The sequence below is a fragment of the Ascidiella aspersa genome, chromosome 3 (genome assembly GCF_963924565.1).
Source record: "Ascidiella aspersa chromosome 3, kaAscAspe10.2, whole genome shotgun sequence".
Classification (NCBI taxonomy): Eukaryota; Metazoa; Chordata; class Ascidiacea; order Phlebobranchia; family Ascidiidae; genus Ascidiella; species Ascidiella aspersa.
Genome location: NC_139449.1, coordinates 15889973 through 15917203, shown reverse-complemented (window position 1 = coordinate 15917203; position 27231 = coordinate 15889973). Strand labels below are relative to the sequence as shown.

General features: G+C 38.6%; 2 protein-coding genes across 4 annotated transcripts in view; both read right to left on the bottom strand.

The window, feature by feature from the left end:
- The window catches only part of LOC146160393 (cytoplasmic FMR1-interacting protein 1 homolog), a 33713-nt gene extending 25512 nt beyond the window's left edge, over positions 1 to 8201 (bottom strand). For 2 of the 3 annotated variants that reach the window (XM_083384052.1, XM_083384050.1), the window contains exons 1-4: positions 7981 to 8201; positions 4762 to 4941; positions 719 to 900; positions 3 to 121 (exon numbers count right to left, since the gene is read on the bottom strand). In XM_083384052.1, the coding sequence (XP_083240178.1) occupies positions 3 to 121; positions 719 to 900; positions 4762 to 4941; positions 7981 to 8187 (688 nt within the window). In that variant the 5' untranslated portion in view covers positions 8188 to 8201. Of the gene's footprint in view, positions 1 to 2; positions 122 to 718; positions 901 to 4376; positions 4559 to 4761; positions 4942 to 7980 lie in introns of all 3 variants that reach the window. The other variant, XM_083384051.1, reaches the window with a different exon arrangement.
- A 10377-nt stretch (positions 8202 to 18578) lies between these two features.
- LOC146160392 (uncharacterized) lies at positions 18579 to 25525 on the bottom strand. The gene is made up of 7 exons (XM_083384610.1): positions 24599 to 25525; positions 24079 to 24502; positions 23754 to 23993; positions 23235 to 23469; positions 22962 to 23031; positions 22437 to 22821; positions 18579 to 19719 (listed from the first exon to the last, which is right to left on the bottom strand). Exons 1-7 carry the CDS (start codon positions 25100 to 25102, stop codon positions 19532 to 19534), a joined length of 2046 nt encoding a protein of 681 aa, XP_083240736.1. The 5' UTR covers positions 25103 to 25525; the 3' UTR covers positions 18579 to 19531.
- Between the last annotated feature and the right edge of the window lie 1706 nt (positions 25526 to 27231).

Here is a 27231-nt window from a genome sequence, read left to right as displayed (position 1 = left end):
ACCTGAGAGTGCAAGTTTCAATGACTGGGTAATTTTGTCATGGTTGGCAAGAAACATCGAAAGATTTTGTGATTCCTGAATGGATTGCGGATCCGACATCTTTTTTAAAAATTGGGCAGCCCTATCAATAATAAGATAGTCTGTATAAAGAAGCAATCTCCCTTGTTCTATGTGGCTAAATTTACCAATTAATATATAACATACAAGTTAGTTAATTAATAAAATAATATTTATATTGAAAAATATTTTGGATATTAAATGCATTATCTTGTTATGACATGCTGAAAGAAATGCAGGATGAAAACATAAAATGACATTGCTAAATGTTGTACAACAACATATCAATCACTCAATAAATGCCGTGGAAAAATAACAAACATGCAAATAAATGATTATCAAACACAACAAATCAATTTGGGTAAAACAAAAATAGACTAAAATTTCCTGCCTATGTCTCAAACTGTCTAGGTTGCTTTTTAACTGGTGTTTTAGCACAAAAGTCTGTTATTACAATTTATGCCTCTGAGTAACACTTTCAATGCACTATCTGAATGTCTAAGATGTTATGAGACATAATTACAAGAAAAAAAGTATAGACAGAACTGCTTGTGTAAACATTTCTTTCATTGTTTACAAGTGTTAGTAATTATATGCAAGGTGTAAATGTTTTTTACTGTAAATAACACTAGTCACCACTATAAGTTTATTCGATCCATACCGTCTATAGGCAGAATAATCATTTTTTACACTGCTTTTCATGTTTTTCAATGCATCGAGCACTGCAAACATGTTGATGAACTTTCCCAATGTGAGTAGATACGCTTCAGAAACAAAGTCCTTTCTACGTTCCTGGTGACAAAGGCGCTTCACTTCACCAGTAAACTTGTCCACAGCAACTTTCTAAAATAGAGAAACATTAAGAAATTGTAATATCATAGAAAGAAACATTAGGAAAATGTATTTACAAATAGCATCTTTTGTTTCCAATTTGTTTTGCATTTGAACAATATTGCTGCATCATTAAAACATTTCTATACAAACTGTCTTAAAGTTACCTACCAATGTTGCAATTTAACATATCAAGTAAATGTCAGGCCATGCTTTCCCAACTAAGGGTTAAACTATATTTTTGACTGTTTTACCTACATAATCGCAAAAAAATCGCACTTCTAGCATATTTTGGTCTAGTTTTACTATGATTGTGTCTTAGTTTTAAGCAAATCTATTCAGCACAAAGGAACTATGCATACTACAATATGTTGCACTTGATTGTGTTGCTCTAGCCTCGGCAAACAATTTCTATTAGATTGAATAATAAATATTGTTATTTTGAGCAATATATATTAAAAATTTCTCCCAAATAACCAAACAATTATTTTTTTTAAAACAGCTTATCTAAGTAAAAGTGGTAGAGTAAGAAAAGCAGACATGTGCAACCCCAGGCCCCTGATTGTACTTTAGCATGCCCCGTATGTATTTGTTTATGTCACAAAAAAGTTTGGCGTAAATAAATGCAAGTCACCAGAAGGCTTGCAAGATTCTGGCAGCCTGGTAATGACTAGGGTGGGCGATTATTTTTTACCCTTAAAAAACATAATTTAACTATAAAATTGACATGTTAAGTCGGAATTATTCAAGTCACAATTATTTCAGCAGTATTGTTAAGGTAGGGTTGCCTCATACGCAGAGGCTTTGCGGTTAACTAGTAAATAGTGTATTCCAGGGTAAATCTTTTAAATAAATAATGCCGGATCATTGTAATGACAGACAATGCAACCAGATTACTGTAAGGATTAACTAAGCAGGCCAGTAATAAAGTTTTTGTTATCATTAAAGCCAAAACATCAACTCGTAACTGATTGGCGTTCCACCTCTCAATAAAATACAGAAAACAAGTGATTAACGCTGCAAATACACACTAATGTAGTATTTCATACAACAATGGGTTTTTTAAATCAGGGTTACCCAAACTTTTTTTGACCGCGGACCACTATTTGTAAATCTGATTTTTTTCGCGGACCACAATACAAAGCAAGCATCAATAAAACCTAATTTTATTTATTTACAAAATTGACAACGTCAATGGGACAGATGCGATTGCTTCTTTCTGCATAAATCATCGATTCTCGGAGTTATTTGTGAAAGGCAAACTCATAAGTCAGAGTTCACAGAACTTCTGGGCCTGTATTCAAGGCCCTATGGAATAATAGTGTAGATGTAGAGCCAGAAAATAATCGTTAACAGAATGTAAAAACCACACAAAATTCATGAAAATATAATACCACAGAACTATACTGCCTCCCAAAAACAAACAACATTATCCCACAGATGTGTTTCATTTTAACATGTTGTTCCTTTATATCAGGGGTGGGAAATTATTTTTACCTGCGGGCCGCATGACAAACATAAAATGTTGTTGCACGCCAGGTAAAAAATAGTATCTCAAATCGTGCAATATGACGCTATAAAACAATTAGGCTAAAGAACCTGTTATTACATTAGAAGTTGTGCACAATTTACAACCCAGGTCGATTGAAAGCAACAAGGCCTTGTGCATAGTGCAAAAAAATCTTGTCTATTTTATTTAAAATGCAAACTTTAATTTAGATATGGAGGGGGCATGACACATTGAGCACAGATAAAATATATGTACATTGCTTGATATGTTGGCACTAATCAAGTGATAGGGGCGTGAACCTAACAGCTCAAAATTAAAATATGTCAAAACTTTGACCAGAACAACTTACGATGGCCTTTTACACTTTTTGAGGCTTTAAGTTGCCAAAATGTTAATTGCCAATTGCCATACAATGGACATATTGCAAAGACGGTATAAATCGGAAGAACCACAAACATGGCATTAACCAAATTAGCTTGACAAATTGCGAATCGGTATATGTTTAAAAGCAGTGGTTCTCAAAGTATGGCTTGCGACCCAAACATGGGTCGCGCAGGGTCAAAAAATGGGTCGCTCTATGGTGATTCAATCCTGCGCAAACAAACTTTTTCCATTTTGTATTTTCAATTCAATCATAACTGAGTTATTGCAAGATAAGCTTTTCTGTAACCTGGATTATTGCGTCATATAAGTGGTTTTATGAACGTTTTGATGGCAGCCAGCTACAGTAGCTGCTAAGAAAGCTTTTAGTCACCACAACAATCCACGCTGATAATATAAAGGAAAAAAATTAGTTTCACCAATCACACAAAAAAAATAAATAAATCAATCATTTGTTTGTAATTAATCATTGTTGCATAGAACTGTGTAGGCTACTATATCTGGCTGTTGTGTCTTTTTTTATTTCATGCATATCAAAAAAAAGTACATTTTTTTATGTTTGAGGTTTGGGTCGTGAGATGTTCATAAAACTCAGATTTGGGTCGCGCTCAAAAAAGTTTGAGAACCACTGTTTTAAAGATTGGGAAAGGGATGTTATACTAATATTCTTTAATATTTTTAAGACGGAATACTTTTAAACAAAGCGCGAAAAATATATTTACAAATATTAGGCTGTTTGACAAACCTTTGCAAAAAGAACTTGTATTTTAGTCTTTAAATCAGGCAGGGCCAAACCTAGGCACGCAGGCCACATCATTTTTCGTGGCCCGCGAAGCACTGATGAAGTATCGTAATGCATACCTTTGGGGTTTAATTAAAGAAATATAAGTAACCAACGACGCATTACAAGTAACCAACGACGCATGTCTTTATGTGGCCCGCAAACAATATGCAAGAAATATTGTGGCCCGCCATGCTGTGAACCTTTGACCACCCTGCTTAAAATAATGGAGTTTGACTGGGTCATATATCCATCCCTGGAAAGAGTGTATAATGTATGTTACAACCAAACAATTAGAAAGTTGCCCTATGGTTTGTATAGAAAAAATGAGCCAGGGGCCAGATCAAATCGATTCGCGGGACAGAACCGAGTCTGCTTTACATTAATACCATGTTACCAAATATATTTACATTTATACCGTAACGCTGGTGGCGGTTTTTGCTTAATCTGAAGTATTTATATAAATAAAGGAAAGTATATTTACACATAATAGTACAAAAAACAATAGCAAATAAAGACAACTGAGATATGCATCCATATAGATAAGTCTTTCTGGCAGATTTCCTAGAAGGCTGAACAATATGTAACTTTTCTTCTATCTAAATTGTCTTTACACAAAATAATTTTCTGACTTCTAGTTTCTGAATAATTCTAAGCTACAGCTAAATTACTACATATATACAGAAATATATGTAGATATTTAAAAAGAATAACAGGCTGCATGAAGCACACAAAAAATGTCATAAGCATAAAAATCAGCAATAAAACTCATAAGCCTTGTAAACAAACAGCAGCCCTGGATCACTTTAGCCAAACCTGCGATATAAGGATAGGTCATTGTTACATGAGGATTTCATGTTTTTTAGTGCATCCAGAACTGCAATCATGTTAAGAAAACGTCCCAGTGTTAAAAGATAGCCCTCTGAGACAAAGTCCTTTCTTCTATCAACTGATGACATTCTCAGCACTTCAGAATAAAACACTTCCACCGCCTTTTTCTAGCAGTAAAACAATCTGGGATGCTAGCTTAAAAAAACTTTGTTATATTAGGGTGCACAAAAACATAGTTAAAAAAATCTCAGCATAAACCTTCTATAATATTCTTACAGATTGGGGCAAATAGAAAACCAATAAAATTATGCAAATTGTAAAGAAAAATGTTGCTGTGTTGTATTCTGTTTAATAATTAAATATGTCATACTTGAAAGTGCATAAAATCCATGAGCTTTCGCACTTCAGGTTCCAGAACTTCTACAGTTTTTTCATAAATTTCTGATCGATTGGCTTGTTCATTACATTTAACTTGAGGAATTGCACGTGAACAACTTCTCCAAGTGTACAACATAACAGCATATGTGTTGCCCTCCTCCAACATGGCATTCTGAAACAAACCTAAATCTGTTATACACTAGCAAAATACCTGACATAACCCAGCCCCAACCCCCCCCAAAAAATGTACTTCAAGGTATTTATATTTATGTTTTGTATTATTTTTCTGAAGTGCAAAGATTATAATACCCATCTAAAAATCTTAACAGGTGAATTTTGCATTCAATAAGTTTGTTTACCTGTATACTGTATAGTATTCTTGCATTTAAATTCATTACAAAAGGGAGTTTACCGAAAAACCTAATTGTAATGTAAAAAGTAAAACATCGTAAAGGTATGAAATGATCCTGGCCAATTAAGAATCAAATATGATTTTTAATTACCGGTAACTAATAAAATGAAATCACACATTTACATTTAATGTTTGTAAAATATTTATGAATTCTGCAAATGTCTTTACAGGCGACCAAATATTTATATAGTTAGCAACCATGTTTTTCTTTTGCACTGAGGACTGTTAAAACAAAGCAGCCCTGGCAATGGTAGTGGTATATATGTGATACAGTACTAAAACAAACCATAGACCCTAAAACACAGTTGGAAGGTCTTTTAGCTATTGATGGCTAGGGATGTTCAAAGTAAAATCCCAAGGTATTCTAGAATAATAGGTTTCGAATCTAGAATAACGAATCCAGAATAGCGAATCCTAGTATATTTTTATTAAATTATCTAACCTTGGTTTTGTTTGGGGAAGGAATTAATCTTAATCTACCCCACAGGGCCTACAATCACAGCAATAAATCGCCCAAACAATTTGCTAACATGTGTACATTATAATAAAAAAAATCTCTCATATGTTTAACATTCTTAACAACTGTCAGTTGAAGCAGTTCTGTAAACTGTATTATGTCAACTGTCCAGGTTGTTGCCAAAACTTATATTTTTGCCAATAGTGAGTACAATGAAACACTGCACAGTCTGCACACAGAAGTCTTAAGCGATTCGGTCCTGTTTTTAAAGCATTGTTGGGTTTTAGAGCTTCTTTTTTGACTAACATGATCTGTTATGCAGTCAAAAAATGTACTGCAAAGAATACAAATTTACTATTGACATAACAAATTCTTGACAATTACGCTGTGCATAACTGCATAATCTCGCTGAATATTGGCCTAAAGTTGACCTTAAGTAACCCTATAGCGCATTTTGTAGACGGCCAGCACGTTTTACAACGTAATGTTACTTTTGCAACTTAACGCATTTAGGGCAATTGCGAACTCCACACCAGACATTACACGTTAGTCGCTCGCCAATAATGCTTGATTGACACTTAATTATTAGACGAAAGTTATCGCAAGACGCGGTAATTGGTCGCCCGAAAAAACTCTGACACTGCACTACCAGGCTACATTTAAAGCAAGCCCTGTAAATTGGTCGCCGCAGCGACAGGCCAACTTACCACACGCGTTTGTACAATTAGGCGTAACAATCGGCGGTAAAACATTAAATTATATCGGTTCCAATTACCCGAAATTTTGCGTTATATTTTGTTTACGCATTAGCTAATGACGCATGACCCAATTACAATAAAAACATTGCCGCTTCGGACAGCTTGCTAAACCCTGTCAAAAACATGATAATATCACTCACAAAAAGGGGAGGGGAGGCACAAACCCCTTTCCCACTGGATACGCCACTGTGTCACATGATCAGTAACCCAAATTACCTTGGGGTTCTGGGGTGTGTATTATGAACACCCCTAGCGGGTACGAGCCCAAAAATTTTTACATGGTGTGTATTCTATACACTAAAAACAGCGATTATTAGGAGCTTACGACTGTTTAAAGTCGTCTATTTGACGTTAGAAAAATTGCAACACCTCGTATTCAAGTCCGATTGTCAAGTGATTTCAATTGCGTGCGAAACGCTACGGAATTGCGGTGTCAGAACAGCGTCTGTGACGTATCAATCTGTGACGTATCAATCACCAACTGTTGCACTTTGTTGTCAGCAAAATTAACAATGCTTATCAACAAATTTGGTAATATTTGTAGTTTAATTTCGCCGATGGTATGAAGCGTGGCTTCAAAATTGCCTTTTTTAACTCTGTATAATTAGTAAATTATTCAGCTGAAACTGTGCAAGAAAAACACAAACATGGCTTATTACTGAGGTTAAGACGGCCATTTATTATTAGTTTAGCGGTAACCTATAGTTCGTCGACGTTTTAATCTATTTTTTAAAATGCGACGGTCAAGCGCTCCTTTTCGAGATTGAGGCTAATAAAAAGATTCAATAGAGCGACCTGCGGTGAAGACGTTTGCTGTAGCTTACACGCCTGTTTTCTACGTTGTTGAAAATGTTCGTTTCAACAATAAAATATATTTTGGTTATCAGGCTTGTTTGAGACTTTTAGATTACTCAAGTCGGTGACAGGCGACTGCTAAATGAAACAACGATAACGAACGGTGATTAAGCATTGACGTCGATAAGCACCGACGTGTTTTCAATGCTAGGTGCCATGTTGCCGATGTAACAATGAAAAAAATCACAGTTTTTGTCTTGTCATAATTGTTTACTGAGATTTCAAAGGGGGGTGTCTAGACTCCTAGATACACCCCCACGCTACGCCCCTGCACATATTCCTGTTCTTAAAATATATAAGATTGACTATGTGTGAAAACAATAACAAGAGTTTTATAAGTTTTGCATAATGTGTAAAATCAACTATTCAAAAAATATATATATTATTAGTATTTGGTTAACCAAATATTTGCATCAATTTCATTAGTTTTCTGGCAATTCTTTGGGCCGACATAGTTACCAAGTCGCCAGCATTCTGTCATACTGCTAGCCTTCTGCAAGTAATGAAAGTTGGTAGTGTGGTAGTAATGAAAGTTGGTAGTGTGGTTGAGGTCATGAGTTAAAATCTTACCACAGACTTACTTTTCCAGAAGCCAAATCTTGCTTACAATCAAATCCTATTGTCAAAATGTTTTTGCTTTTGCCTTTACCTAGTGTTATCGAAGTGCTTTTAAATCTCACACAATAATGAGGGCAAATGGAAAGTTACTACAATATATCATTATCCTACCATGCTAGAATGTACAGTTGCCTCTTCAATGTATTTTGCAACACCTGTGACAAATGCATTTCTGTCTTCAAAATTGGTGTCAAAATTAGCTTGGTAAACAACAGAGGTGGGCAATGGTTCAATACAAGGTTGTTGGTCTGGTAAAGGTAATTCTTCTAATAAATCCACATTTGAAAGAGCATCATCTAACATAACATTGGCAGTCATGTTTAACACCTAGATTTTATCTAGTTGATTAAAAACACATATTGTAATTTGTATTTGTTATTGAACTACACAAACATGAGCATGCACACGCAGTCACGCACACATAATATGAATAACTGTGTTTTCTATTCAATATGATAGTTGCACTGGTAACACTGTATGTCTAAAATGGTGTGCCATGTTTTCGTTTTTTAAGTGTGCTGCATAAAATTTTTAATAGTAACAAAATTGTGTAACCAAAATGTGATATAAGACTTGAACACTCTAATGCTTAAAAATCAATAAAACAATGGTATTGAACCATTGCAGGTATATATGTGTAGTAAGATGGATTTTTAAGAACAATTCTATTTCATTATCTAACTAAATGAATTTGTGCAGACATTCGTTTCAACGTGCCACAAGCTGAAAAAGTTCAAGAATCCCAACATTTGATTATTTTTCCTTTTGATTTGGGATGCCCCTTCAGCCACATTAATTGCAGTCAAAATGTCTTTCATCAGCTTGTGGTAGATATGTTTGATTGTTTGCCAAAGACCAACTTAAGTTTTGGTATGCAAAGTAAAGCCAATGAGAAACAATTATTTTTTTTATGAGCCCCTTCTTTCTGGACGATTTTTGGCGCTGGTCTAGAATCCTACCACAACGAAACACCATTTGGGTTAGGGTGCGGGTTAGCGTTTGGGTTAAGGTGGGTCAAGTATTATTATTAAATCAAGAATATAATAATACTTGACCCACCCACACCCAAACGCTAACACGCAACCTAACTCAAATTTTGTGCGTTGATTTTAGAACTGTGGTAGGATTCTAGACCAGCGCCCGATTTTTAATTAGTAGCTATTTCACCATATACAAATCCAATTGTATACCAGGCGACTTTTCATGAGTCAATGGCTCAAAGTAGAAACACACCAAAGAAAGCAATCTGGGAAGTCTTAACCTAGGATAGGAAACCACACCAAACAAAGCTCTCTGGAGCTTTTAAACCTAGGAAGGCGGATTGCTTCAGTCGCGCAAAAGGCTTTCGGTAAAGTACTTTATCTTCAGCCGTGCAAATTTTAGAAATCCTGGTTTTGTTTTATTACAGCTGTGCAATTTTAAGCTGCAAAATTGTCTTCGATTATATTAAAAAGTTTCCAACTCCAACTAACCTCCAGACTGACAGACGCTGCAAGGTTGACTATATCACGCACAAGACAACACCCAAGTACCCAACCGATGGACAATATCCTTATTCCTTATTATTATTGGGCACTCCTATTCACTCATGTGTGACTATAGTAGGCCTGTATTAAAACGGCAGAAGCGACACTAGCGGAAGTCAGTCAAAATGAAATAGGCAAACCATTTGTCAAATAAGTCAAGTCACACTGGGTTCCATAAAATATAACTTGCATTATGCACATACATTTATACAATCAGCATACATACGTGTACAACAACTCTGATCTGACCTTTCTGAAGTCGTTGGAGGGTGGCTTAGGCCTAATTATCTCTCAGTTAATGCGGATCTAGGATTTTTGTTTGGAAGGGGCCATAAAAAATATACATCACTAACTTCCATCGTAATTTCAACCCTAACCCATTTTCTAATCCCACCCATTACGCACCAATCACCCAAAAAGGGTTAAGTCCGGTGCCAAAACAGCGGCGCTTTTGGTGTGTTCCCCTTTCTTCCTCATTAAAAAAAGTCTCGCCTTTCAGTCAAAACAACATTTTCCTGATACATTGCACGAATATTAGTTGGTTGTGAACGGTCTTTTACCAATCATAATAAAGCGTGATATAGGCCTACCTGGTATGCGTTTTTAATTCCTTTCGTTAATGTAGTTGTACGTACGCCACTATAGCGCAAGCCGTAAAATGTCCAGGGGTCTTGTTGGTACATTAGCTAGTTCAGTAAAGTGGCCTATGTGAGTAGGATTTCTTGCTGCATAAAAATAGGCCTAGGCCTACATAAACTTTGTAAACATTTTTTGGCAATACAAAACTTGCCCCATCCACCTTGTACTCTGTGTTGCACCTGGTTAATCTTCTTCTTCTTACGTATAGACGATATTATTATTACAATTAAAACGTCTGGGCAGCAGTCGAGATGCCAGCGGATAATCTCATCGTCCAAGAGTGACAGACCATTTGTCCCACTTGGTGGGCGATATATGGGGCACTGTAAGACTATGTGGTTTGGAGGAACAGACTGGAACAGACTGAGGAACAGACTGCAGGCCGAAGAAGAAGGCCCCATTTTGCTCATGGAAAACCTGACACGCGTGTTGATCCATGAGGGCGCGGCGACTTAAACGTAATGTGGCTCCTCGGCGGGAAGCTAAGCCGGCTGGATGCCTGCCAGAATAGGAAGGTCGTCGACTGGCGTGGGGCAGCCAGACAATGGGCATGCCGTCATAGAGGCACTTGTCAGTAAGATGAGTGTGAATACTCCTGCCCCACACAGGAGCACAGTATTCCGCTGGGGCAGAGACAAGAGCTAGGGAAGATATGCGGAGGATATCCGCGCTCGTCCCCCCCGAAAGCATTATGTGTTACCAAAAATAAACTTTGTTTGGATACCTTTGTGAAGTTTTGGGGGAGAAAACTGTGTAGGAGAGCGAGTTTTTGAATAATTAAACATGATTGGGCGTCTGCGCAGGCCTGGACGCGGAAGTATACGCTACAGAATAACTTGGGTAAAATTGAAAACAGAAGTTATGCAACTCAGATTTAGGTGCTCTCAAATATTTCGCAAATTGCTTTAGTTTACAATGGGCACTTATTAAAGTGAAATGGAAAATCGTCGTTTTTAGCGTTTTTTTTTAATTTTTAAATTATGATGACCCAATAATATACAAATGTATATGTATAATTGAACGAAGTAATTCAAAAAGTGCTACATTTGTGTATTATACAAGTTCGTATCGAAACGTCTTAATCAAGATGCTGTCGATCTACTCGACCTTTTTGGCTTTGAAATTTATTATTAAGCTACATTTCAGATCCGTGCATAGTGTACCCATGTGTATTATATTCATTAAAATTTGGTTGGATTGGCGTTATAAACGAATAAATAGCAACTGAGTTGAGACAGTTTTTCTTAGGAAGGAGGCTATAATTACCTGGGCAAACAAAATAGGTAAATCGATATAAAATTAGCCTACTAATCAATGTAGGCGTACTGGAGTGTGCCGGAAAAATACAAAGTAACTTAAATTTTAAACAGGTGAATATGACCACCGTACTATCTAAATCCAGTAAGTCGAAACTAAACAAAATACTATTGCAATTTAAAGTGCATATTGCTCGCTTATAGATTTATTGTACGTACATTTCTGAAAGTTCGGCATAGTCCCGCTTTAAATAAAACAACTTATACAGGAAAGTAAAACATATCTCGCAAGTATGGCGTTTATATCGTTGTGCCTAGTTGCCTTTTTTCCAGCTGAAACTATATAGCACAAGACTAACTGCGTTGGGGATTAGTTTCAACTTGCCGACTGAATTTGTCAGACCGGCTCAGCAAGGAAAAAAGTATCGAGGTGAAATAAGTGAGGCTTCACCAGGCGAACACGCTACAATAGAAAATTAATCATGGAAATAACGCAATAATCGAAAAATTCAAATAGCCAATCTTTCAATATTTTTCCTATGTCACAACATCTTAATAAGTTTAAGTGAGATAATATCTAGTACAGGGTCGGCAACGTACGGCCCGCGGGCGATGTAATCATCCGGCCCGCCGCCTCTTTGACAAATTAGACATGAGTCTATTTCACACACTTTTTGACCCGTTTAACTATGTAATTGCGGAAAATTTTCGATTGTGCATCCGATTTGTTTTGATGCTGCCTTTTCAACTAGATCAGCGATTCTTTACCTTTGCGGCGTGGAAGGCTGCGAAACGCGTAGCACCAAAACGGGAAACGTATTAAAAAGTATTGGACATATTGTTTTTAACATTTTCTATTTTTATTTTCGGCAATGTAATAAAAACTTGCAAAAAATTAAAAAGAAATACCGGTAGGCCTATACCAAAAAAAATATTTTTCTCGCCAGGTGCGCCTTGACTTAAAAGGGTTAACAAACACTGAACTAGATTAACTTTGAATGTTATCGCGTTATATCAAAGTAGTTTTATTACACTTTCCATTACTAGTATGGGTGACGACGTGTGAACTCGAATATTAAACCAAACAAACGCTTTTTTCGCGCTTTGGTTCAACATTTTACTGCCTCAGTAAATGTAATGAAACACGTTTTTAAGTGCAAAAAAACTGCACAGGTGGTCCGTGGAGATATGACCAGAAATTAAAAAGTTACACATACTGTACACGTTGTACAGCAGGGGTCGGCAACCTACGGCCCGCGAATGTAGTTTATCCGACCCGCAGCCTCTTTGACAAACTAGAAACGAGTCCATTTCTCCTACTTTTTGACCATTTTAACTATGTAAGTGCGAAAAATTTTCGCGGTTTGCGTTATAGATCGTTATACATCAGGTTGGTTTACGTTATGATGCTGTCATTTTAACTAGATAAGCGCTTCTCAATTTTTATTGATGAAATGTAATAAAAACTTGAAAAAGAAATTTGAAAAGAAATGCCGGTATATCAAAAAAAAATCGCACTCGCTTAGCTCGCCAGGTGCGCCCGGACTTAAATAGGTTAACATAGACTCAACTAGATAAACGATTAAGGTTATTGCGTTTTCTCAAAGTGATTTTATTACACTTTTTAATATGAATAACGACGTGTGGAATCGAATTTTAAACCAAACAAACGCCTTTTCGCGCTTTGCGCCAACACTATACTGCCTCCGTAAAAGTAGCTAAACACGTTTTTAAGTGCAAAGCCAAAAACATATCCGAAGCCCGCCTGATTTACAGTTGTTGTAACATTTTAATAACATAATTCTTAGAATTGTGCGGCCGCAGAGACCTTGAGTTTGGTTTCAGTTTAAGCAAAGGAAAGCAATCCCATCCGTCCAATTTATGTTATCAGTTTTGTAAATATATAAAAATTGGTTTTATTTATTTTTTGCTTTGTATTGAGGTACGCGAAAAAACAGATTTACAAATAGTGGTCCGTGGTCCAAAAAAGTTTGGGAAACCCTGAACTAAGAATTGTGTTATTAAAATGTTAGAACAGCATGTCTGAATCAGGCGGGCCTCAGATTTTTTCGCACCTAAAGACGTGTTTAATTACATTTAGGGAGGCAGTTATTGTTGGAGCAAAGCGCGAAAAAAGCATTTGTTTGGTTTAAAATTCGAGTCCACACGTCGTCATCCACACAACTAATAAAAAGTGTAATGAAACTACTCTGAAGAATCGCAATACCTTTAATGGTTTTAATGTAGTTTAGTGTTTGTCAACATTTTTTAAATTTCGCAATTGCGTAGTTAAAATAGTCAAAAAGTATGTAAAATGAACTAGTGTCTAATTTGTCAAATAGGCGGCGGATGAATTACATTGGCGGGCCGGATCCAGCCTGCGGGCCGTAGGTTGCCGACCCCTGGTTTATAAGTTACAATGTGAAATTTTGTGAAAACGGACTGCCTTTGGCCTATTTTGTTCCGAGTTTTGCTGTTTATCTACTCTACAGTCTTGAAAATGAGTTTCGCCAGAATGTTCCAGTAGATCCAATGTCCAGAAAGGCGTAAATGTTTGTACTGGTCGTTCTTTGTATATCACCAGGACAGGCACAATGCACTGTTTAACGTCTTCAAAACAAGATTCATGGAATCATGGATGCAGTTCCTCCGTTTCTGTTAACGGGTATAGTAATTGAACACTAAGCAACTTTCTTTGGTACACAGCCCTGTAGCAGTACGACGGTAGTTGCTTTTGCAGCCAGTTTTCTCGCAAACGGTTTGTGCCTTGCATTTTCTTATGACATGACCTGGAGCAAGACAGCAAACTAACGAACTGTATACATGTTACAAGTACGTGTTTCGTTTAAAGCACCTTAAAAGATCGTGCGGTTTGTCACAAAACAAGCACAAAGATGACATACTTGGTCACTGTCGCCTGTGTTAACAACGTAAATGTTGACGTTCTGGATTTTCTTGTCTGTGGAACAGCCTTCTTCTCACGTCATAATACAAAAAAATTTCACCTTAGCACGCTTCGATACGAAATGCACGAAGTCGGCAAATACAGCCTTGCGGTTTGCAATGAGCTGCATCATGGAATCCAAGGAGTTCAGATCGGCATAGTCCCCGATGTCCTCCAAAGATGGCAGGGCACTTTTTACTGCGAATGCCTTGAACCTCACAGGTTGATTTCTCTTAAATCAAGGAAACTTCTTCAGATACTGTTGGCATGCGTTGGCGATTATATGAGGTTGCTAGTATTCTTGAAAACGCTTTTGGCGTGCCTGGCGTGGGCTGTTGCTCAATTGATCAATCTTCAGTCGAACTTTGTCACCACAATGCTGTAGGCCAGGGGTCGGCAACCCCTGGCACGCGTGCCAAAAGTGGCACGCGAGATGATATTCCATGGCACGCCAATTGATTTATTGCTCACGTTGTTATATCACCTCAAGAAAGTGCAATTATTACATCACTAACATTAACGCTAACTAAATGGTTGCATACATTTCCAATTCGTGTCACAAATAAGTGTCTTTTGTAGTATTTGATATTATTTTCTGCCCGCGTTGTACTTGTTGTTTACCTCTAACCGTTCCTATTACGTCACAATGCCCCAAATTTGGCGTAACGTTTACTACGTTAAAGCAGGGCATTTTACATCAGTGGTTCTCAACCGCCGGTCCGCGTCAACTTCCTGCCGGCCCGCCAAATATATTACAAATTTATATCTCAATTGCAAAAAGCAAGATGTTGAAGGCGGCTTGTCCATTAAATTTAGAACTTAGCCAGTGCCGTAGTGCAGCATTGTGACGTAACATAGAGTTAATCGTCTACTTTCAACTTTATTATACGTCGCAATGCCACAAGTGTTGTGCCCAACTGTTTAAAAGTAGGCTACAACTTGTTTAAGTCTTAAACGTTAAGACCAGTTGTACGTGAAAAACTTTAATAGAACCACGTATAACACGTATGATATCGAAAAGACAGCAGGAAATTTCTCATTACTTTCAAGTTTTCGTTATTTGCTTTTAAGTTGCATACTTTTGTCATAATTACCTTTTGGGTTCATTTTAATTTTCAAAGGCCACCGGTCCGCAAAAATTGTTTTAAAATTTTACCGGTCCGTAAGCTAAAAAGGTTGAGAAACACTGTTTTACATTAAAAGTAAGCACGGGTGTTTTTGTGCGACTGAGAAACAACAAAAACGAAAATGATAGTTAACACTTCTAGGTACCGGTATTGGCTTAAAAGCATCGAAGTATATTTTAAAAAACATACGTGAATTAGGGTACACTATGCACGGATCTGTAATGTAGCTTAATAATAAATTTCAAAGCCAAAAAGGTCGAGTAGATCGACAGCATCTTGATTAAGACGTTTCGATACGAACTTGTATCATCTTCAGTTAGTGAGACTGAAAAGCAAATCAAAGCTTCACTTATAAATGGCAGGACGCAATTGTTATCATCAGAGTTTTTACAGTTGGAGCATTTAAAAAAACTCTGATGATAACAATTGCGTCCTGCCTTTTATAAGTGAAGCTTTGATTTGCTTTTCAGTCACACTAACTGAAGATGATACAAGTTCGTATCGAAACGTCTTAATCAAGATGCTGTCGATCTACTCGACCTTTTTGGCTTTGAAATTGATTATTAAGATACGTGAATTAAATTTCAGATCACAGTAGGGCTGCTGAGTCGGCAGTAAGACCAGCTAAAACTTACCGAGTCCGACGTGTGTGCATGCGCACTTGCGCAGTACCAAATTTCGAAACTGATAAGGAAGCAAACTGTAATAAGGTGGCATATGCTCGCATAATAGCATATTTTCCATGACCATATGAGTGGATTGCGGAATATCCACCTTAATTTACTTAAACGTAAATTGGTGAAATACAGAGGCTGAGTCGGACTCGGGACGCGATGAAACCTCATATTCAGCCGGAGTCGGACTCGGGTTGTTTTTAACCAACTCAGCAGCCCTGATTGCCAGTGCGAAACCAAACATAGAAAAATGTTTGGCACGCGAGTTGTTAATACTTTGACATTATTCATATACTGGCACACTGCGTACGAAAGGTTGCCGACCCCTGCTGTAGGCGGTAAACAAGACACAAATCCTCAAAATGAACCTTGGTTGCAACATGGGCGTCGAATTTGCTAATGAACATCAAGTACTCTATTGAATCGCCATAAAACGTCATAAGCTTTGGACGTGGCAGAAATCACTTTTTCTCACAAATCTCGATTGGCCCGGTGGGCGATTCTCCATGTCGGTTATTACATGGCGGAAAACCAAAGCTGACGTCCAAGTGTCAATGCGGAGAATCAATGTTATATGCTCTACGAAGGGGGTTGTAGGCGGCCTTGGTGCTTCGGACGGTTTTGTGAAAGCTTCTGGCAGTCGCGCGAGTCGCAAAATATCAGAATCGAAATTTCCTTCCCAGCCTCGCTTTTCGATATCCGTAGCTTCACGATTGGCCTTATGAATTTTTGCATCTGCCTTTCCAAAGTTTGACTGTTCGCGGGCCATTCAAGCCCTTACCCGGGACTCCGTGCTTTTTACGCTCGAGCTCGTGCTTGCAGTGGACGGAGAGGTAGAAGCGGGAGCTCTGTCGGCCTTTCGTGAAGCTTCCGGTGGTATAGTGTCCGCTTGAGCTTTTGCCGTCCTCTAGTCTGCGCAATACTCATAACGGACTCTTGCTTTTCGTTAGTATCCTGCTCCAGAATTGTCGTAGCCAAATCATCTTCTCGGTCGAACATAAATTCGTTTGCCATCTTGAGCACGAGATCATTATATTTCCTTTCAACAACTCGCCCTATTGCTTGTACAACGTCTAAACTGGTTTGACCTTACTAAGGACATATTTAAATTCGGCACGGATTCAGCGTACTTACACCGGTAGTAAAACGCGCACACAACAAAAAACAATTTAACAGGGTTTCAGAATGATCCGCTACAATACCGAACAGGGTTACGGACTACATTTATCACAAGTTTCGCCGAAATCCAGGCAGTTACTTCTGCTTAGAATTTTTCTACTTTGCTACAAAAATAAACCACGTGCGATACAGTTTATAATGCATAGGAGCAAAAAACACATTTACCCGAGTCTGTAATTCCTGAGCAAATCACGATGGTTCTAAGGTTTAGTTCTATCTGAAAACTTCCACGATATAGTCCTAGGTAAAGTAAAGGTCACCCAAAGGGATACGGTTTGGTAAAACTTGTTAAGACCTGTTCTCCGTTGGTTTGCTGTTTGACTGGGGAGGTCAAGCGCAATAAGCGTCTATTGTCACCACCGATATGTATGAAACCTGGATAGTGCAACTATAGCAGCACGAGTGAGCGATTTTTGAAGCGAATTGGAAAGCGCGTACCCCATCTTGAGAAGGACCAAAAGTGCGCAAAATTTGCATTACAGCTAATGAGAGAGGTAGCTTAAATTTGTGGCAACATTTTATCATTATTTTGCCGAATTTTAAGGAATTAATGACGTATTGTTTGCTTTGTACTATACACATTGCTTAAGCAGAATAACTTGATTTTCGGACTTTCGCGCAATAGCTCATCAAAACGTCGGCGGTATTAATAAAATTGTTGCCATAATACAGAGCTTCGCGCAACACGTATTTAGATTTAAGTAAGATTTTTATTTAAATAAATATTGTTTAAGCTTTTCTATGTAGCAAAGGGCAGTACGGCCATAGCCCACCCCTAAACCCAAACAAGGACAAACAGCCCGATTACATGCCCTATCCCCACTGTTTTAGATGTATTTGACCAACTGTATTTTTTATTACGATGGAAAGAAAACTTATACAGCCAGGTTGAGGTCTTATTTCGTCTTGTTTAGGTCTTGTCCGTCGCAAGTATTACTGCGTATTGGGTTTTATTATTTCGTTGTTCTCAATACTTTGGTATTATAGATGATAATACCTTTTTAGGAATTGTTGCTTTTAAGATTGAATTGTGCGTTTCCATTTCAAAGCCTCGGTTACGTATGAGCCCTTTTCATATAGCATCTAACTTGGTCCCCTTCTGGTTCAGTTGTTATGATTTTCGTGTTTTAAACTTTAAAACAATAAAGTATTGCGTTAGAATGGCTTGTTATTAAAATGCGAAATATTCACACATTTATAAAAAAAAATGTACTCTAAACGGGCGTAATGATGTAATAACATGTGTCACGATTTCGAGACACTACCCAAACACTTCTTTAAAGACTAAACAAACAAATTAGGCCTGCAAATTTAATAACAATCAGCTGCTCAACTTGATAATAATAAGCGTATTATAAAAAGAAAACAGTTTCAATCATTTTTAATTATAAGTGCTCTGTGTACATGCCATTGTGGGGCTACAAGCAACAAAAGAATAAGAGCAAGTTTACATACAGACCCCGGCAACAAAACAAATAAAACGATATTGACATGTTGACATATTGAAAAAGCAACATAACAAACATTGGGAACTAACATCGCAGTTTTTGTTAATGGTACACTAAAACGTAGAACATTAGGAATGAAATTGGAAAGTTGTCAGAGCACCGAGGTGCAAACAGACTGCAACTTGTGGGTAAAACAAATCCCGGTGGGAAAAAAATCTACAACACAGGTAACTTATCGGGGAAGGGAAATGCATAAATACAGTAAGAGAAATTTAGCAAATAACATTATGTTGGCACATATTTGTGTACAGGTGAAAGCCGCGCACACTCACAGATAAAAATACAAAGAATCAGATCTGTCAAATGGTTATTAATACAACAAATGTAGAATTGCTCAGCCTCAGGACCAACATAGCAGTGGAAGTGGGGTTACATCATTGCGGCGAAGGAGACGGTGTCAGCAGCAACGTATATTCACGGATTGGGTTGTGGGTTTAAATCGCAGCACCGCAAACTTCTAGATTAAACTGACACTGTTATATAAAAGGCGAATGCCAACATGGTTGTATAAATACTGACATATATAAGATAAAATTGAGCAATGCGTACGCAAAATGAAAAAAAGAGACAGTGAAATATAAAAGTAGTTGCAATTCCACACAAAAATAGAAAATGACGCTAACCAATTTCCTTTGTAAATTCTGTTGTTTACATCTAAGCTACATGACCCAGCATATGCACACAGAATACAAAGATTGAAAAGGGTGTGAAATAACCTATTGAATATATTTTAAACGAGTAAAATTCAAAGAAAAACTCTCTACGAGCGGTTGCAAAACATAAATCCCGATCGGGTGAATAACTTGTTTTCATGCTGAGGCCAATTGGTGACGTTTCATGTGAAGAGCGAGGTGATCAGAGCGAGAGAAGGCGCGCTCGCATTGGCGACAACGGAAAGGCTTGTAACCGGTGTGCTTGCGGAAATGACGAGTGAGCTCATCGGATCGTGCAAACTTCCAGGTACAGCCCTCCCATGTGCATTGGTATGGTTTCTCTCCTGAAAAAATAAAACATTAGCATTTGAAAAGCGCATTTGCAATCTATAAATATTATAATATAAACTTTATCAACTAAGTTCAATATTAACAACCGAAAAAAATTCATTGCATAAAAAGTAAAAAATATCGTCATTTACATTAGTTCCTTCTAATATGTTTTATAGTTGGTAACACGTTATCGTTAGCATTTGAGAATCATAATTAATGGACGATTTTGTTATAATTTGAACAGTGATGGAGGTTGTGAAATCATTTTATGTGGGAAGACAACAGTTACATTCGCGAAAGTTGCATGTAGCGTAGTAGAATATCACAAGCAGTACCTCGGCAAAAAAGTGTAACTACTTTGCAAAAATAATGACGTGCCGAGTTTGATTAACCCCAATTATGTAATTAACAATGAATAGGAACTAAGCCTTTAGTTCACTATAACTTTCCATTGTAGTTTAACACTACAGTGAACAAGTTTGTATTATTCGTGCAGGACGTAAACGGTTTGAAGGTGAGTGCGTCTGTAGCTGCTCAGCCTGACGGCGGGAGAGCAATCAATATTTTGACAGTTTCGACAACGCCTGTTGTAAGCTGACGCAGGCGTCTGTTAAAAGAAAGGTTTACGAACCGCTCCTCGGCGCGAGAGCAACATTTCTGCTCATTTCTGTGCCATCGATCAATATGGGTGTTGCCCTCTTTAAAGCGATCGAGACAATGGGGGCGAGTCGCGACTAGCACGCCCAACTTCGCCAATTTGCGCAATAATTCGACCTTCGTCCGTTCCTGTGCCGATTTAGCATTATAGGCATTCAATCCAGCTAAAATGCGAACGATGTTATTCACCTAATCACATTTTAAAACGAAAGTGTTTTGACAATCTTTAGGTGGGAAACATCAAGATAATAATATTCAAAAATTCCCGATGGTACGCGATATTTCATGTTCCAAAAAATGACTGCACTCATGTTCCAAAAATGACTGCACAAACAAAAAACATACGTTTTTTAATATGCCCTTACACTTTGAGAACGCTGCGTTTCGTCAAAATTGATTTCACATTGTTAAAAATAGCTTTGACGTATTGCGAGTTTTCAACTGTTCGAAAAAATACTTCGAAACGCAAAGAACTCAGTTAAGGGTCATTGCCTGTCTTTGCACCACGTCGACCCTCTCACACGTTTTAAGCTCTGTCGCGCCACGCTCTGACAGGCGCGAGGTCACGCCAACAGAACAGAAATCACGTTTCTCTAGCACTGGGAGACGCCTGCTTAACAAAGGCGATTACTACTCCCTACCAGCCACGGCAGAGAAATACCTGAAGGAAACAGGCCGATGCTCGCCTCGATGCATAAGGGCGTGACGTCAAATGCCAAAAGTCGAATAGCGAGCAATTCGTTCTCAGGGGAGCTACGCTATTAGTGAACTGCAAACAACGCGGCTCTGCCATCGTATTAGTGCTGAAATCCGATAGTCCGTTACGGCCCGGCTGCACTGCGGGAACGCCTTTGTTTGTCGGTGCCCGCGTCGAGACAAAGGCGACGGACGTCTGACCTCCAAACAGTGCGCTCGTAAAGACTTAACGTTGACTTTTTGTCTTTCGTTCGGTTAGCATCCAAGCTTAGGTAAACACGGCCTGTAAGGTTTTATCATACTGTCGAGTCAACTACCCTCTGTGCGATGTATTTCACGCCGTCTAAATTAATGTAAGGTTGTACATTATATTATCTGATTAAACCCGGTATAACTTGGCTTGCCGGTATGTTGAAAACTGGAAATAAGGCAATTTATTTAACCGAAACCAGCAAATTTGCTCTGCGCTTTACAGGAAGCATTGAGTTGACAGCAAGTGAACAGTCCACGTCACTGTGTTACATGAAACGTGTTTAAATAAAATACTACACAAATTTGTGATTGAATTTCGGCATAATTTGTGTAATTCGTGACATTATTTATTCCCAATTATTGCTTAGTTCAACCACGTATAGTTTGATTTAGCCCGTGGGTTAGTGGGCAAAACACATTACGGACATAAATGATTGTTTGTTGACATAACTGGTATACGTCCTTCCGCGCAATGAATCATACGTACTCCGACCAGTTCAAACAAAGAAAGGCAGTGAGGTCTCGGTAGAACCTATATGTGTAATTAATAACACTTTATAACCGCTGTGCTAGGCGTACAACAATGGGCGTTGGAAGCCAGTGTCGTGACGCTCGCCTATACCAGGTAATAAGGAGGAGGTTGGCTAGTCCAGTGCACAAAGTCCGTTAATACCATACAAGTGTCGGCGCACCTTTACCTAGGAAACAAGTCAATCGCCTACTCGTCACGATCATCTAACACGAGGGACTTTTGCAAAAAGCTAAACTGTGTTTTAAGATTCTAGTTCTTGGTCGCTTGCTGTGGAGAGTGTACATTGAATCAGGGATTTAACACCATAAATCGCAATTTTCTGATTTAGGCATGAGGCTTTTCGTTGTTTAGAGATTATGTAAACTCCGAAATAAGGTGATTTCTGACGGAAAGCAAGTAACCTGCAAGTTTAAATACGCCCGAAATTGCTTCGGCATGTGGAACATTTTAGCAGCAAAGCCTAGTTTACCAAAAACTTTGGTCCTTCAGCGATACGCGTTATGTAACTAAATAGCTGAGTCACAAGTTGACAAAAAAACGTCGCACCCGAGAAGACGTACAATCACAACAATCAAATTTTTGGTTATTTACCTGTGTGAGTGCGACGGTGGGCCTTGAGATGCGAGCTTTTGGTGTAGGCCTTCTCGCAACCTTCAAAGTCGCAAAAATGGATTCGACGCTTTTTGGAGCTTCCGTCGATGTCACCGTCTACAATTCGCAGCATCATGGCTTCATCTGGGGATGACCTCGACTCGGGAAAATAGCAATCGGGTGAACCGGGAGAGAGCACTACGTCCCCTACGCTCGCTTTGCGCCCCTTGTGCCTTTTGGTGCCGTTAAACCGCATGCAACCTGACGATGTATCACTTTGTTGATGGCTTGTGATCATGTGACGTAGGGACAGAGTGGACTTGGTGGATGGAGAAGGTCCTCGTGGACTGTTGGAGCAAGGCGCGCAAAGATGCAGTTTGTCACCCTTAATAAAAATTGTTTAGAGGTTAACATTGGCGTTTCTAGAAGCACCTTTCATCTTATGACATAAACAAATTTTTTCGTAACAACAAGATCAGCAAATCTTAACCGCGTGTGTACCAAAAATGCGTTAAATAAAATTACCTTGGACCTGGAAGTGTGCTTGTAAGATAGCGAGTCCGACACGAGACCGGTAGCATTTAGTTGACTGGAACTAAAATGACAGAAACAATAAATTTTTGGTCGCTGTTTCATAAACAATTCGCAATTGGCAGTTTTCATTCTGTCTCTTTGCCCTACAATTTACGTCACATATTATTTAATCTTAAGACCATTATGTAAGCAATCAAAAAGCCTTGCACTGGGATATTTTTGTAAAGCCTTCAAATATATCGAAAACACAAATAAATGCCTTACTTTAGTGAGGAGTAGAGGGAATCATATTCTGCAGCCGTTCGTTGTGATTGTTGTCCGGCCAGGAACATGTACAGAGGGCTGGAAACGGCGCCTAGCACTAGGGCAGCAGAAACGTTTTTCGGTGATCTAGGAGAGGTTGGGCTCAAACTCTTGTTCCCCATGTTGAAGCCGATTTCGGAATGGTGTTGACTGAAACTGTTACTTGCGCCGATACCAGCATCTTCAGGCGAGGAACCTGTAATAAAAATTGCATTTCGTTTGGTAAGGAAATCCCGTCTGATACGTGGTTAATGTTGTGGTCATGTCACGCTAACCGACAATGGCTTGGCGCTAGATTGATTTCGTTCTCGCGGACCTTAATTGGTACAACCTGCCAACGCGCAGCTTCAGTTTAATATCAGTAACTGTAGATGACATGTTGTCGCAACAGGACGAACACACGGGACTTATTCCATACATAAAATGTGTATTGCCGATCGATTTATTATTAAACGCTAACAAACGACCATTTTCGCTTACCGTACGCTGAGTCGCTATTGTGGGGAATCCGCGCTGCATTCCACGAGTTAATTGCTCCTCTCTCCGTACTTTGGTGCGACCTTGGAGAAGAGGATGGGGAAGAGATGTTTGATAGTGTAGGCGAAAATTCCGATTGGTTGCGCGGCGTTGAACTATTGGGAAACATAAACTGCGGTCCAAAGCTGTGCAGTAAATTGGTTGGCAGTGGGAGCACCTGGGGGCGGGTCAGGACCGTAGAATCTATAATAAAAAGTATCACAAATTGTATTCCTACAACAATTAAAATGTGATATGTTATTTAAAATAAAAAACAACATACGCACACCTTTTTCGTGTAATGCAGCGTCAACAAAAGTATTGCTCGCTTGAGAGTGTTTCGAATGACACAGTGCAGAAATGTTTGTCTCATCGACATTGGGAATATAGTTTGGGGAGCACTTGGAATAAAAAGTTGGAGATTTGGACATAATATCGCGGACGCTAAAGGCTGATTTACGTGTAGGTTCATCGTCACTGCGAACGTTTTGGTCGCATTTCTTTTCTTCAAAAGATTCCTCGTTTGCAGTTATTTCATTAGATTTTTGAGAAAGATCAAGCGGCTTATCTCTTTTCTTGATTGTTTGTTGCTTCGTCTCAATTGAGGAACAAGGACAATAAGTGCAAGAAGTTAGTTGGGAAACACCCTGTAAACCATCACTGTTATCTCGATGTTGTACTTCTGGAGGCGGTTGCGTGGAGCGTGAACAAGACTGTAAAATAAAATAATTAAAAATAATCACGCTTATATTCCAGTGCTTATACACATATGGAGCCCAAACATTTTTACAACTATGCATTTGCCTCACCAGTTTATGGTTGTCAACAGGGGCTTTTAAGATAACGGTTCCTTCCTCATCCACCAACAGCCATGTGCATTTGGAAGCAGGGTCCAATAAGGATTTCGATGCTGATCCCGGCGACTTCCAGAAAGGCTTATCCGTCATACTATTTGTGTGCCGCTGGAATTTCCCAGCTTCTAAATAATCTATTGCCTCCCGAAGTGAGCGTTTTCTGCCATTGCTCGAAGTCGACGACGTTCCTATGCGATTGTGTTTGTTTATAGGACGGGCTTGCAAGTTCGACAACGAGTTAAGGATCCTTTCCTTTTTTGTTAAGTGCGTAGGTGAACTTTCACTTCCACTTTTGCGTTGAGAAGATTCTAACGATTGTTGAACTAATAAAGGCAAGCCTTCCATTACGGATTCTTCACTTAATGAACTTGAGGCTGGACTGTGAACTTGTTCAATGTATGAACTGTTACTTAGTTTCGTTGACTTTGTATATTCGAAGTTCGACTCCATTAGTTTCATTGCGGGTATCCAGGGTAATAAGTTTTAATTAAATCCTGTCCACCCTTCTTGTCCTAATCGAAAACAAGTGAATTAGACACAGCTCGACTTCCAACAGTTGAAAACGCGTAACTTATTATTGTCATAACTGTTATTTTGGGTGATAGGTTATAACAGATTTTCCAATTCCTGCCAAGTGAAATATTAACTCTAGATCGTACGACTGTGTTTAATTATTTTTATTTTAAAACATAGCTTTAACAATATAACTGGCTTCGGCTATATTTTTAGCTATACTCGGTACGTTAGTTACAACATATCATCAGAAGTCCTTTCACACAAATTTAAAGCTTTTTACTACGAAGGCCGGCTTTAGTTTATCTGCTTGAGCATTCGACCATTCGTCGAGCGCTGCTGTTCTCGATTGATCACAATTCTCTGCTAAAACGCCCGTCGCCCAAGCCTATTAGGCATATGGAGGACAACAGAGAGAAAAATGGAGAGAGAACGAGAGAGAGGGGTGGGAGTAGGAGAGCAAGTGGGAGAAAGACAGAGAAAGATCGACCTGTGCCTTTTTCTCCGGTGCATGAGGTCAGATGATTGCTATTTTGCCGCACACCAACACCACGCCCCTAAATCCCAGTTTAAATTGGCTGCCGTCATGTTCGCGGATACGCCTCCGCCCCAACTCGTTTAAGAGGTGAAAAGAGAAATATAACGAGAAAAACCCTTGCGCTTGGTGTTGACAGTGCGCAAATCTTGAGGGACTGGGTAAACTGCACTGGTCTGTTACTTCATGAGGGACTGGGTAAACTGCACTGGTCTGAACATTTTTAGCACTAACCCTTAATACAGTAAAAAACATAAGAAATTTCGAACCGTTTAGTGACCATTCAAGCACATGTATACATGATCAAACGACTGTACGTTACGACAATTACCGAATGGTGCGGCTAAATGATAAAACAGTTACCAAATAATGTATTAACCACAAAGTACAACAATGTTATCAGTATTTTACTCGTCCTGTCGACGACTTACCAATGAAAGAATATCAGCCTGGAGTCCTAGATATATGTTTATCACGCGTGCATAAGAACTGCGGAAAAGGCACGGGCGCATGACGCAACCTAGTTTTGCGTCATTGGGTGTGACAGCCAGCAGTGTTTACGGTAAAACTCGTTTACGTTTGTCAGTTGTTCGCAAGTAAACACCGCTTGAACACGTAAAGGTTTACAGTAAATCGTTTTCGTGCGTTGTTTGAGACATTAAGGTATTTAAGCCAAACTGTTTGCCATTCTTTAAAGTAATTAAAAAATATTTGGACATTGATATAAATTACATATATGTCGTACAAGCTAGGTTAAAATTAGGCAATGTTTTAACATGGTTTTGTTTGCAAGCAAAAGTGACCTTGTGCGTAACGAACCTTGTATGTTTCTTGCCTCATCACCTTGTTTAGGCGGATAACTTTGCTCTTTCTAAACGCAAAATAAATCAAATTAGTTCTACAAGATGGGCATGGATAACAATATACAAATGTAAAAGACAAAATACGTCCTTTACTGGAAGCGCGATTCTCTTGGGGGTGTACGCAAATGCGGAAGCGACCTGAATGAGAACAAAGAAGCTCACAAAACAGCCGAGACGTCATAAGCCATTGAGCCATGTCGGTGCACGCCCATATCGAACTCGCGAAGCTTTTGTTCGTCGCCATATCCTGAGTGCCTTTCTGCGACCCCTATTCACCCGATCTGGCACCAGGACTAACTTGACTAAGCAAAGACCGATACACTCAACATATCAAACAGAATATTATAAAATACCTGTTCTGTTATACTTTACAGACTATTTTAAGTATGTTGGTTTCTCAGGAAAGTAACAGTTTATAGTTTAGGCCAGTGGTTGTGCTCAAACTTTTTGGCTAGTGAAAAACAATCGAAACACTTGTTTGAAGTACTTCTAATTTAATTATCCAATACAATGGTAACTCTACCTTGTTAAACGGCAGGCAATTGGTAAATGCAACCACACTATCAGTTATCTTATCATCTGTAGTGGATTGTGCATTAAAAGTTGGAAGTCAAATTTTATCACAAATAGGACATTTTTACAATAAAAGTTATGCGGCACGCATGAAAGGGACACAG

Bases quoted from the DNA above. Each gene is read 5' to 3' on its own strand.
- LOC146160392 (XM_083384610.1), bottom strand. From the start codon at position 25,102: ATGAAACTAATGGAGTCGAACTTCGAATATACAAAGTCAACGAAACTA. The intron at 23,994-24,078 runs GTGTGCGTATGT...TTTTTATTATAG, and splicing joins CGCTGCATTACACGAAAAAG to ATTCTACGGTCCTGACCCGC. The intron at 22,822-22,961 runs GTAATTTTATTT...ATTTTTATTAAG, and splicing joins AGCACACTTCCAGGTCCAAG to GGTGACAAACTGCATCTTTG.